At 41.3% G+C, this 11,616-nt stretch overlaps 1 protein-coding gene across 2 annotated transcripts in view; it reads left to right on the top strand.

The window, feature by feature from the left end:
- Window positions 1-845: 845 nt before the first annotated feature.
- ZNF608 (zinc finger protein 608) overlaps window positions 846-11,616 on the top strand; it is an 84,293-nt gene continuing 73,522 nt past the window's right edge. For both annotated transcript variants that reach the window (XM_037374174.1, XM_037374175.1), the window contains exons 1-2: window positions 846-1,174; window positions 2,119-3,166. In XM_037374174.1, coding sequence (XP_037230071.1) covers window positions 2,279-3,166 — 888 coding nt within the window. In that variant the 5' untranslated portion in view covers window positions 846-1,174; window positions 2,119-2,278. The remainder of the gene's footprint in view (window positions 1,175-2,118; window positions 3,167-11,616) is intronic.

The following is an 11,616-nucleotide window of genomic DNA, read 5'->3' as shown; positions in this document are numbered from 1 at the left end:
TCTGACTCGGGGGTGGTGGGGGTGGTGAGGCGGGCGGGGGGCGGCCGGGGGGCAGGAGCAGACTGCGGGGTTTGCCGAGACAATGAGGTGGGAGCGATCTGTCCTGAAAAAAAGGTCGTCTGCTTTATCTCCTCGGACTCTAATTACTGAATTACTTACCGCATGACTGATTAGCCCAAGCTCCCGGGTTTTTCATTATTATTATTTTTTTTTTCCGAGACAGCAATTTGAAACTGTGCTTATGCTTTTTTTTATTACTATTTCTAAAACGCGCAGATTCCCGGGGGGGGGGGGGGACGGGACGGGGACGGACACACGGACACGACGACAGGCACAGACACCCCCCTCCCCGAAATTTGATCCCTGGGAAAATTTACTTCGTCTGAGAGCACGCTGTCCTTCCTCCACTCCCACAAAATGTTTTGATAGCCGGTTTATCAGATCAGTGATTCCCCCCTCCCGCTCCTCCTCCTCTTCCTCGCCCCCCCCCCCCCCCCCCCCCCCCCCCCCGTTTCCCCTCAAGTTACTTCAAGAAATCAGATCTGTCAGGACGGGCGAAAAAAATGCCACTTCCCAACTAACAGGCGGAATCCAGCCCAGATTTTCAGTCCTTTCTTCTTCTTTTTTTCCTTCCTCCCTTTCACTAATTTATCCCGATGTTAGCACATTCTGTCTTGTAACACCCGGGCGCCTGTAGGTTTGTTTCATGGGATCATTACTTACTGATCAGGATGGCTCCCAGGTCCGGGGCTGAAGACGGAGTGTGAAGTTGGGGAAACATTTTTTTTTTTTTTTTTTTTTAATTACTGTGATGATTATTACCTCACGGTGCTTATTCAGGAAAAGCAAACAAACAAAAATCTGGTCCTTGATGCTTCAGTTCTGAATGTGAAATATTACCTACCAGCTGGTAAAGTTGTGAGGCTCAGCATTTTTTTTTTCTTTAAGCAAGGAGGAAAAAAAACCTAAACAAACAAAAAAAGGACTTCTGATCCGAGTGCCAAAGTAGGGGGAGATATGTTATTGACCGATTTATACTGGCTGAGATGGTACTTGCTTTCTACTTCTTGATCACTTGCTCTTTAAGTAAAATGAGGCACAGAGTTGTTGCTGAGACGAGTGGGAACAGCATTTTGATTTGCTGGTTTAATTAAAAAATGATAAAGGATTAAAGGTAAGCATTATGCATATCTATGTATAAATATTTCCACATTCGACTGTAAAAGGGAGAGATCGCTTTAAAAATCGTTTTAACTAAGCTTTGTCAAACACACACTCATTTGCGGTCACTGAGGCCACCTTGGTGCAGATCACTTAAGTGTATGTCTTAATCAGTTTCCTGTACAGTCAGTAATACTATATTTAACAGACCTAACAATTGTGTGACCTAGGAGTACATTAGAACTGCTTTTAGAACTGTTATCTTGATAATATTTTTCTAAAGGAAAAAGACCTTTTTATTTCTTTTCTTTCTTTTTTTAACCTATGGAGTTTAGTATTTTCCAGTAAACATTTGTGTTTGTAGGCTGTTGATTTTTAACAGAAGCTGTGTTGTGGCAAGGAAAAATGAGGTTTCCCACTTCCCTTAGTGCTCTCTCACCCCTTCCACAAGAGATTAAGCGGAACGGGGGCAAAAGATAATATAGGAGAGTCACAAAACTTCAAGGGTCTGGTTTAAAGCCACGAAATCCATGGAATGCAGCGAAGAGTGAATCTGTGAATCTTCCTTTTCTCCCTTTCGTGCCTAGGTGGTGGTCCAGGGGTTAGATTACAACATGTGCTCCAGCAGCTAGGCACCACTTCTAAGACTGTATTTCCTGAGCTTTGTGGATTTAAATCATGTAGGTTTTGTTTTTTTTTTTTTCTTTCTCCCCCCCTCTCCCCTCCTTTCTGTGGACGTGACTTTTTTAGGAGAGACTATGGATATTGGTATCCAACTAGATTAAAGATGCTCGCTATAAAAGCATCATGGTCATAGCCTCCGGTTTAACAAACTTAAGAAAAAAATGGGGCAATGGTAAATGATTTCGCTCCCCCTACCTTGCTCCCTTTTTATTAGTTGTATTATATTCTGGTAAAACCCAGACAAGAAATATTTGACTTTCCCCCTCATCACAGGACAAGGTGGACGTGGACTGCAGGTTGTGAACCTAGATAAACCTCGGGGAGGAAGACAAGAAGAGTTGAACTTAAGAGAGCCCAACGGAGATAAACGAATGTCCCCACATCTCCAAAGGAAAGTTCATCGGATTTTTACTCTAGAGATCTCATCTTCAGGATGTCATTGAACACTTCCACTGCAGGAAAAGGTGTGGATCCAAACACGGTTGACACTTACGACAGTGGCGATGATTGGGAAATCGGTGTTGGGAATTTAATAATTGATTTGGATGCCGATTTGGAGAAGGACAGACAGAAATTTGAGATGAATAATTCTACTAATACTACCAGCAGCAGTAACACCAGCTCCAAGGATTGCGGGGGTCTGGCTTCCAGTGGGGCTAATGCTACCTCAGCCTTAGCTGATGGCCTAAAATTTGCTTCTGTTCAGCCCTCTGCTCCCCAGGGGAATTCCTCTCACAAAGAGACTAGCAAATCAAAAGTGAAAAGGAGTAAAACTTCTAAGGATGCTAATAAATCTCTGCCTTCTGCTTCCTTGTATGGGATTCCTGAGATCAGCAGTGCTGGCAAGAGGCAGGAAGTCCAAGGGCGCCCTGGAGAGGCAACTGGCATGAATTCAGCACTGGGTCAAAGCGTGAGCAGTAACCCAAACGGCAATAATAGCACCACCAGCAACACCACCACCATTGCCTCTTGTGGGAAAAGCAAAGAGGAAAAAGCAGGTAAAGCCCCAGGCAGCAGAGGCTCCAAGCGAGATAAGGATGCAGGAAAATCCAGGAAGGACAAGCAGCATGACCTGCAGCAGGGCCACCCCAACGGCAGTGGGGGTGGCAGCGGCCAAGCTCCCCCTGGGCACCTCTATGGCTTCGGGGCCAAGGGAGGTGGTGGTGGAAGCAGCAGCCCCTTCCACTGCACCTCCTCTGCTGTGGGGGAGGTGAGCAAAAGTACCCCGGATTCAGGGTTAATGGGGAACTCTATTTTGGTAAAGAAGGAAGAGGAGGAGGAAGAGAGCCACAGGCGAATCAAGAAATTGAAAACAGAAAAGGTAGGACAAAGCTCCTCTCCATCTCTCCTCTTCTGTGTCTCCCTGTGTGTTTGGCTCCTGTGTCCTTCTCTCTGCTATTTGTGACATGCATCTGTTCTTCCTCTTTCTCTTAAAGAAAAAAAACAACAGCCCTGAGACCTCTTTCCTAGACAGAAGACACCATGTTTTGAGTGTGCTGCTCTTTCTTATGATTTCCCCTCCCTGTCAGACCTGGAGAACCTTTCTGTTAAGTCTGTTCCTTTTGATAGCGCTCACCCAGAAGGACAAACCCTGCAGTGGCCCTGACTGAGCTGTCACAGGTTTTAGTGGAAAGCAGCGGTGTTGGTACCAGTGGGATGGCACGTGTTTGCAGGCTGGAGATCTGTGTGTTTGCCTAGAGGGGTGTGTAACTCAGGCTCCAGGAGCAGCAGTTCTTGTATGTGCTGACACTTTACCACAGCACCGCTGGGCATTCATGGCCATTCCTCGCCCAAAGTCTAAAGGGACCCCTCTCCCTTCTCCTCTGACCCGCTGTCTGGAGTTGAGATTGTGTTTGGGGGGTGGGGTGAGGAAGCAGGAGGTGCCGTTACACTTTGTGGAGATGCAGGATGCTTATCATGCTGGGGGCTCCTGTGGTACAGCAGCCCAGAGGCCCCAGAAGCTGGTGTAGAGAACAGGGTGGAAGGAGCCAGCAGAAAGGCGGTGCCTCTCCTCTTCCTGGAAGGAGGAGGCTGGGAGGAGGGGAATGCACCTTGTGCTGAGATGCAATGTGTGCAAAACAGCTTTCGAAACAGAGGGGAGCAGTTTGTCTCCTGTCTGGGGGACATTTCATAGCTGAGCCCCGCTGGCTCTTGGATGTGAACTGCTTGTCTGTTGAGTAGTTGAAATGTGTGAAAGAAATCAGATGGGGGTGTGTGTCTTTCTTCCTTTCTATTACATTATGAAGGATGCTTTCTGTAAGAATAGATGGCCATGACTCTATTCTCTGGGAAGGGTGGAGGGAGAACTTGGCTTTTGTTAAGCGCTGGTTCAAGGAGGTTTTGGTGTCGGTGGGAATTGTTCGGTCTGTAGGGCAGACGGCGTCTTCTGGGGGACCTGGGTGTGAGCATTGGTCCAGGGTTATGGGTCTGATGAATTCTACAGGTTGTTAAGCAAAGATAACCTGGTCTGCCTGAAAAATAAAGCAAACCAACATCCCACAAATGAACAATCTCAGGGTGTTAGATTGTGACTTTATTGTCAGCTGTTGGTCTTAAATTACCTGCTTTTACAACTTCCCAGAGTGAATGTTCAGCGATGGGAAAACTTTCGGGTTCGTGTTAACTGTATGGTATGGTCTGCAAGTGTCTGGGAGGGCTGAAGGTCTCAGGGAAAAGTTACGTCTTTTTATGACCCGTTACCAGCTTTTTTGTATTTTGGTCATGTTCAAATTTTTGTAATGTTGAAGCTGACTGGAGGATTAGATTTGGGTGTTCGTGACATCAGATATTTGTTAAAACACGAAGATAATTTCAAGGGCTTCTGTTTAAGGCAAGGAACAAATTAAATTTCATATTGTATGTGTATTACTGCTTTTAAAGATAGCGTATCTACGGATGAATTTGAATGAGCCTTGTGACCTTTTCTAAATGCAGATGAGAAAACCAGATTGCTGTAATTCATGTGCGTATGTTTGTGCTTTGGTTTATGGAAGTTCTGTTCGCGGTGGAAAGGTGTCCTAAAATCGCAAAGTCTCTTTATTAACTTAGTACAGTAGGCATTTACTTCTGTTGCCAATAGCCTTCAAATTGCAGTTCTCTAATCTGTTTTAACTATCTAGATAAATTGCCCTAATCCGGTCTTCACAATGGCTGTGGTTAAAGAGTCAGAGCCATTTGATTGGATTCAGTGGCTGCCTGGAATGTGGGAGGTACTGCCCTTTTGCAACCCCCTTAGCCTTTTAATCTCTCAGCCAAATGTTCACATTCAACAATTTTGTTTAGCTGGCAATCTGAACATTTCAGTATCTCAAAGGCTGCTGTCATGGCAACAGAGATTAGAGGGTGGTGTGGTTTCTCCCGTTTTTGTATTCTTTTCACTCTCTAGTCACACAGGAAATTGTATGAAGAATCCATATACATGCCAGTAATGTGCAATGTAAATTGGATGGCATGCAAATGCAGAGCAAACATGTATGGAGCGGTTCAGAGCCAGTAGTACACTTTGTTGCTCCAGGAGGAGGTTTGGAGCTTGCATTTCCAGTAAGACACTGTTGTTGGCACACACCGACTTTAATACAGGCTTCACACATTAGAGTCCTGCAGTGGTGGCCACTGTCTGGCACAATGATGTGCTTGCTTGCTGTCTTAAGTAACATCCCTTGGTGTTTCTTTTCCCAAACAATGTTCCGTTCTAGACGTACAATAATAATAATAAAACTCATTGCTGACAATGGCTGCAACCTTAAGCCTACCCTGTGGCACTATTAATGGTACTGAAGTGTTTTATGTTTGTTGTTCTGGCTTTTTCCCCAAATATTTAATAATAATTAGATTTTTTTAAAGGGGGTTTTGGATTCCTGAAGTATTCTTGCTTTGACTGTTTATACACTGGAACATAGATGCTGTACTTGCACAATGTACCTGGTGTCTGTAGATAAATGTATAATTTTCAAGCCTGCATATTAAAATCAGTTTCCGGTTATCTTAATGTTAGGAAAGACGTCTCATGAATTTGGATGTTTCCTCATAGGTACAGGTGAGTTCATGTCTGCTGATTCAAAATCTACAGGTTGTAATCTACAGAAATATAATACTGCATTTGTTTACTATTTGTGAAAAGCTTGGAGCAGATTCCCGGGAGTTGTAGTCACTGTTTAGCTTTCACAGCATGCTTCAGTGTCTATTTTTGGTCTATTTATTCTGTTTCCTTGCTGCATAAAGTCATGTAAAACATGATAAATTGGATCTTATGAAGCCTAATTAAATCAATGACTGTGTTCTGCTGGCTCTTTTATGCAGAAACCGCAAGTACGTTGTAAAAGTCGCCACTCCCCTAATATGTGGATAAAGTCAAAGTATGCTGTAATTCTAAGATGTTTGAGCTGTGTTCGTGCAGCCCATTTTGTGGTTAAGCCACCAGTGACATGTCTGAATAAGTAGCTTTGACAGGTAGGCTAACCACTCCTAAGATTTTTGGTGTTAAAACCTGTCTCCATTTTCCATTTCTCATTCATACTGTTTTTAGCAGTTACTGACTGTCAGCATGAACTCTTCATCTGTTTTAGCTATGTTTTTTGTATTTTTAACAGCTGTTACATTGAAAAGCGTTCAGAGCATCTGCAAGAATTTGCGTTTTGTGTGTTGCAGGGAGATTTTGAGATTCGGTCACAATTTACTCTGAGATATGTGAAAATTGTATTTGGCATGTGAAAATCACTGTGTTTACATGACAATAATACAGAAGGTACAAAGCTATAATCAGAGGTGTCTACATGCAGTTTTTAAATGAATCTGTCCAGTGATACTCCAGGATTGAGTTTTTCTCTTGTATTGACTTATTGCTTCCCATTAAGACAGCATTTCACGTCTTCAGCAAATTAACATGTTGGCTGGTATTGTTTATTTTATATTCACTATTTTTTTAATAGCGGGTTTGAGGGTGTTCTACACTTCATCAGGAAACTCCGTGTGCATTTTACCTATTGATGTAAATCATTTAAGTACATACTTTGATTAATGATGTTATGGAGATATGCTTTTCATGTACTTTTCTTGCCAGCCTTGTGTGTAGTTTATTTGCTGTGAAATAAAAGGGCAGGGAGGTCACTTGCTGTAATTAAAGAACAAAGTCTATTGTTGTTTGACAGCAAACTGTTTTGAAAGCTACATAAGGGATTTAGCTGTTAAAAACATTGATAACTATGGGTGTCTAACAATAAGCACGGCTCAAGGTTCTTAAAGTTCTGTAGTGCTGTCTAGTAGTGTGACGGTGCTTTTTGAGCTGGGTGAAGAGGTGTTGCCCTTTGGCCGGGGAAAGCTTTCCGTGTGAGCCTGCTGACCTCTGCCAATATGTACTGCCAGATCTGCTATTGAATTCCTGTGCAAAGCAGGAGTTAGTGTAGCACAATGGAGGCTAGTCTAGAACATTTATAAAATAAAGTAAGGAAGCTGATAACCTTACTCGGAACTACTGGAAAAATAGTTCACTTTGGGCATTGGTAATTTTACAATTTTAATAACTTCATAAATATCCAGTAAAAAGGAAAGGATTGATTGTCCAGATGTCATGAGGTTAACCATGTTCTCCGTGTTAAAGGGCTTTCCTGCAAGACTGTTTTAATTATAGCTATATAAAGACTTGTTTTTCCAAAGTAGCATTTTATAGTCCAATAAATGAAATGTATGTTAAAAGTGCTAAGCAAAATCTCCCGTAACCATAGAGGTGTTCAATAACCAGATTCAAGTAACATGGAAAGTACCATCTGTTCCTAGTTTTCAGCATAAAACCAGGAATTGAATAGCTGAGATTTGCTCATATTTTTTTCGACTCTCTTTCTTTTTTTTATTATTATTATCATTATTTTAAAAAAGTTCACCTGGCACTTTATAGAAGCTTTCTGAAATGCAATAATACAGGAGAGACTATGAAAACACATGTTCATGCGTACAGTTAACCAGTTCCACTTTCATTTAAAGAGATTTCCAGAAGCTCAGTCATTGAAGAATTTATAATGGTGAATCATCTCCTGCAGGCAAACACAGTAAGGGTCAGTTCTTCAAAGGTCTTACTCTTTAGGTAGAACCTGAATTACTCTGTCAATTTTTCCCTACGAGGTAAAGGAAGGGGGGGCGGGGGGGCGGAGGGAGAGGGAAAAAAAAAAAAGGCAGCCTCTCAAAGGATAACTTTAGCAAGCTCTTATCAGTCACCTAATTGCATGTCACAAAACCACTGACTAAAATTTTCCATGCAGAGACTTTTCTGCTCTTCAGAGAAGTGTTCTAGAATTGTTGATAGAGGAAAAATTACTCTTTTAAAGATAACTTAAGTTCTGAACTGTTAGGCAATGAGATTCTTGGCTGGAGCCTGCGAGCCCTGGATAAAACGCCGTCCGGCCTTTGTTTGAGGTCTTTTACTGAAGCTAATGACTGGTCTTGTGCCGCCCTGAGATAAATGACATTATCTCTGAGTGGTCTGACAGGAAACAGACATGTTAATGGTGAAGCTGCGGGGAGGATCTGCTGTAGCTCTGACAAAAGAGTAAAGCTTGGACCCCTGGTTGTGATCATTAACACATAATGCATTCCAGCTTCTTCTACCAGGGCCTTGATAATTGGAAAGCTATTTTATCGACAACAATGTAAATCATAAATCTGAAATATGCAGTTTTTCTTGCATGCTAAAACTCGTGTCTTTCCCCTGCCCCGCCCCAGAAATGAATGACCTCCATAGTACTGGTGCTTGTGGGAGATTCAGTGGCCTGCTTTCTGTCAACTGGACCCATCCTTTGCATGTTGAGTGCAGGTTTCCCGTTACTTGCTCAGTGTTATCCATGCCATTTGCATTTGTCAAAGTAGGCTAAAAGAGTAAAAAAATAAAATATCTGTGTTTCTCCACATCTTACATGGTGTTGCTGGTACATGTGCTACTGAGCACATCTTATAAGCGTCATCAGGAATATGGTCTTGGAAATACTAACATTTCTGCTATCAGAAATACCACCTTTACTTATGTTTTGGATAAAGACTTGTATATTTTGGATTTCCATCACCCATACTTGAAAAAAGGTTAGATTACTTCCACAGCTACTTAGGCAGCTTTGTGTCGCTGCCACATGTTCTGCATTTCTCAGATACAGTACTCAAATTTTGAGTGGTATGCCAGCTGCATGTTCCATATTTGTGCCTTGGTGTACAATTAAGATTGCAGAATACAACCAAGTTTTAGAGTCTTCTTTGCTTTGAGCTAAGGTACTTTGTACAGATGATCCAACAGCCAGGTTATTCTTCACATATTATGCTTAGCAATGTACCAGCTTTATACTGTACTTGTATAATGTTCTAATGTACATGGTGATATGTCACTGCATCTCCTGAAAGGCTGGAGCGGTTACCTGACAGAATTCTTAATTGTGCTTTATTTCTTACAACAGAAATACAGCCTCCCATGAGTCCTCACACAGGGTCACACCTGTGGATCTATGGATGTAGTGACTTCAGTGTAAGGGCTAGCCATAGTTTTGCTAAAAACTAGTGTTTGGTGTAGTGCGTTTACGTGTCAAAGAGTTATTTCTTAATAATAATCACAGAAGATGTGTTGATCTTGTTAAAAATTCTGGTCTGTACACAACATTCCCTGTTGAGTGAAAGACAGCAAAATGGTGTTCCATGAAAATTTATGATGATCACATAATTACAGAAAGTAAATATTTTTTTTAAATTTAGAAAAGTTTGTTTATATTTTTTTTCTTTTCAATTTGACACACACACCCCCTCCCCCCCCCCCCCCTTTTTGCATCCTAGTGTTTCTGCCCAGTGGAGCTCTTCTGTGGTGCAGCATTTCACTAAAGTGAATAATAATACAAGCTATCATTTTTTAATTTGCTTTAAAGTATGTTTGAAATGAGATAATTTTAGTAAAGATAATTACCAGGTTTCTTATCAGGACTTAAGGGGTTTTCTTAAAATGAGATTTTAAATTACGAGATTTTAAAAATTATTATTACATTCTTGAATTAAAGCCAGTTTGCTGCAGGCTCTGAGTAGCCATTTGGGCAAATATGAAGATCAGACTATGACTTTTGGTTGTACTGTAGCCAGGGGTTTCAGTAGGCACTCTCTGTTGGGTTTTTGCTTTTAATTCTGACTAAATGGTCTTGGCAATTGGAACAAAGCCTTTACATTTGAATGAAAGGTTGTAAAACTATTCAGAGTGACTGGACTGACAAGCACGCACTTTGTAAAACAGCCACCCCCCCCCCTTTTTTTTTTTAAGCTGAGAGAAAATTCAGGGGGCTGGGAGTAGGTAGTTTCTTCTGGTGCCCCTTTTTGCACATACATAAGATATATGTGATTTTATATCAAAGATTACTTGATTAAACACCTTACGTGAGCATGTAGGGTAAGTTGCATGCAATGAAATAGGATTGATGATTGTATATATATAGTTTGTCCAGCTCTAGCATAGCTATGGTATTGACTAAATTTTCTGCAGTCTTAAGCCCATACTGCAAGTAAAAAAGTTGCATTTTAGTGTCAGAAGCTTAGAATATGTCGTCTTTTCCTGTAAGTTGGCAAATACTGCTAAATCTCAAACAAAGGGATCGACTTTTCTAGCATCTACCTGTAATGTCCACTGAGGCTATTCAGATCAAAGCCATCGGAAATTAAATGTGAAGCTCTTTGTTTCAGTAACTTTGAAGTGAAGACATGCTATGTTGAATTGTGTGTCCTTTCTGATAAATCTTCCTCAGCTATTTTGACTTACAAATCTTAAGAAAAAATAAATACCAAACATTTGGGTTCCTTATCTTCTCCTATCATTTTCATCCAGTTTTTGAGTCTTCCTACCCTAAATCTTATTCCAGGGCACAGACCCAGCTTGGCTGAGGTGTTCAGTCTCCTGAGAATCTCTACCAAATAGTAATGTAAGAAAAATGCCCTCATGGGGATGTTTGAATCATATGCCAATAGTGGCATGTGAACACAGTTTTTGCAGTCAAAAGAGCAAACTGAAATCTATTGATTGTGGTTACTTGGTGTTTTCAAAACAGTGGTATTCTAGTTGTTGAATTGTCTTGTCACGTTAACCAAGAAGCAGATGGCATTATGCCACAGAATGTATTCTTACTTAAACGAACTTTAGAGGTTTTGATGTGTTTTCTTTTCCTCTTATTTCCCTGATGGCTTCTTTTTATTGAAGAGTAACATGAGGAGACCTGGTAGCAATTTTATTGCCTTCCCATAACAGTTTGAAGTAATAGCTTGGTCTTTGGTTGCCAGTCAAATTTCTATCAGTCAGCTTGATTCTGTTTTTTATCATGTGGCAGTGGAATATAAAAAGTATGTGTTTGTAGTTTGCCCTCAGAAACTGGGTCTTTTTTTCATGCTTCAATTAGCAACAGAAGACTAAGCTCCAATTGGTCACACTTTTGTAAACTACAGCTCGCTTTCTACATTTTGATAAAAGAAAGCACCAAGTTTAGACTCAGTTTCTCAGGATATTTTGAGGCACATCTGGCTGCCTTAACTATGTGCACTAGATGGTTTGATTTTGCACACATTTAGTCATTTGCATTAGCTATTGAATTAATACAGTGGTTTTGTCAACTTGCCCTCTCCCGCCCCACCCCCCCATTCACACTGCTCAAATGCCACATATATTTGATGAATTTCAGTGATGCTGTTCTGAACTGTGGTAGGAATAAGTCTTTCACAAGAGTGGTACCATAGGTATCTGTTACATAAGCATAACTTTTTACAGTTTTCACTGCT

Source organism: Falco rusticolus, chromosome Z (assembly GCF_015220075.1).
Source record: "Falco rusticolus isolate bFalRus1 chromosome Z, bFalRus1.pri, whole genome shotgun sequence".
Classification (NCBI taxonomy): Eukaryota; Metazoa; Chordata; class Aves; order Falconiformes; family Falconidae; genus Falco; species Falco rusticolus.
The sequence above is the reverse complement of the archived record's forward strand: the minus strand, read 5'-3'. Positions and strand labels throughout refer to the sequence as shown.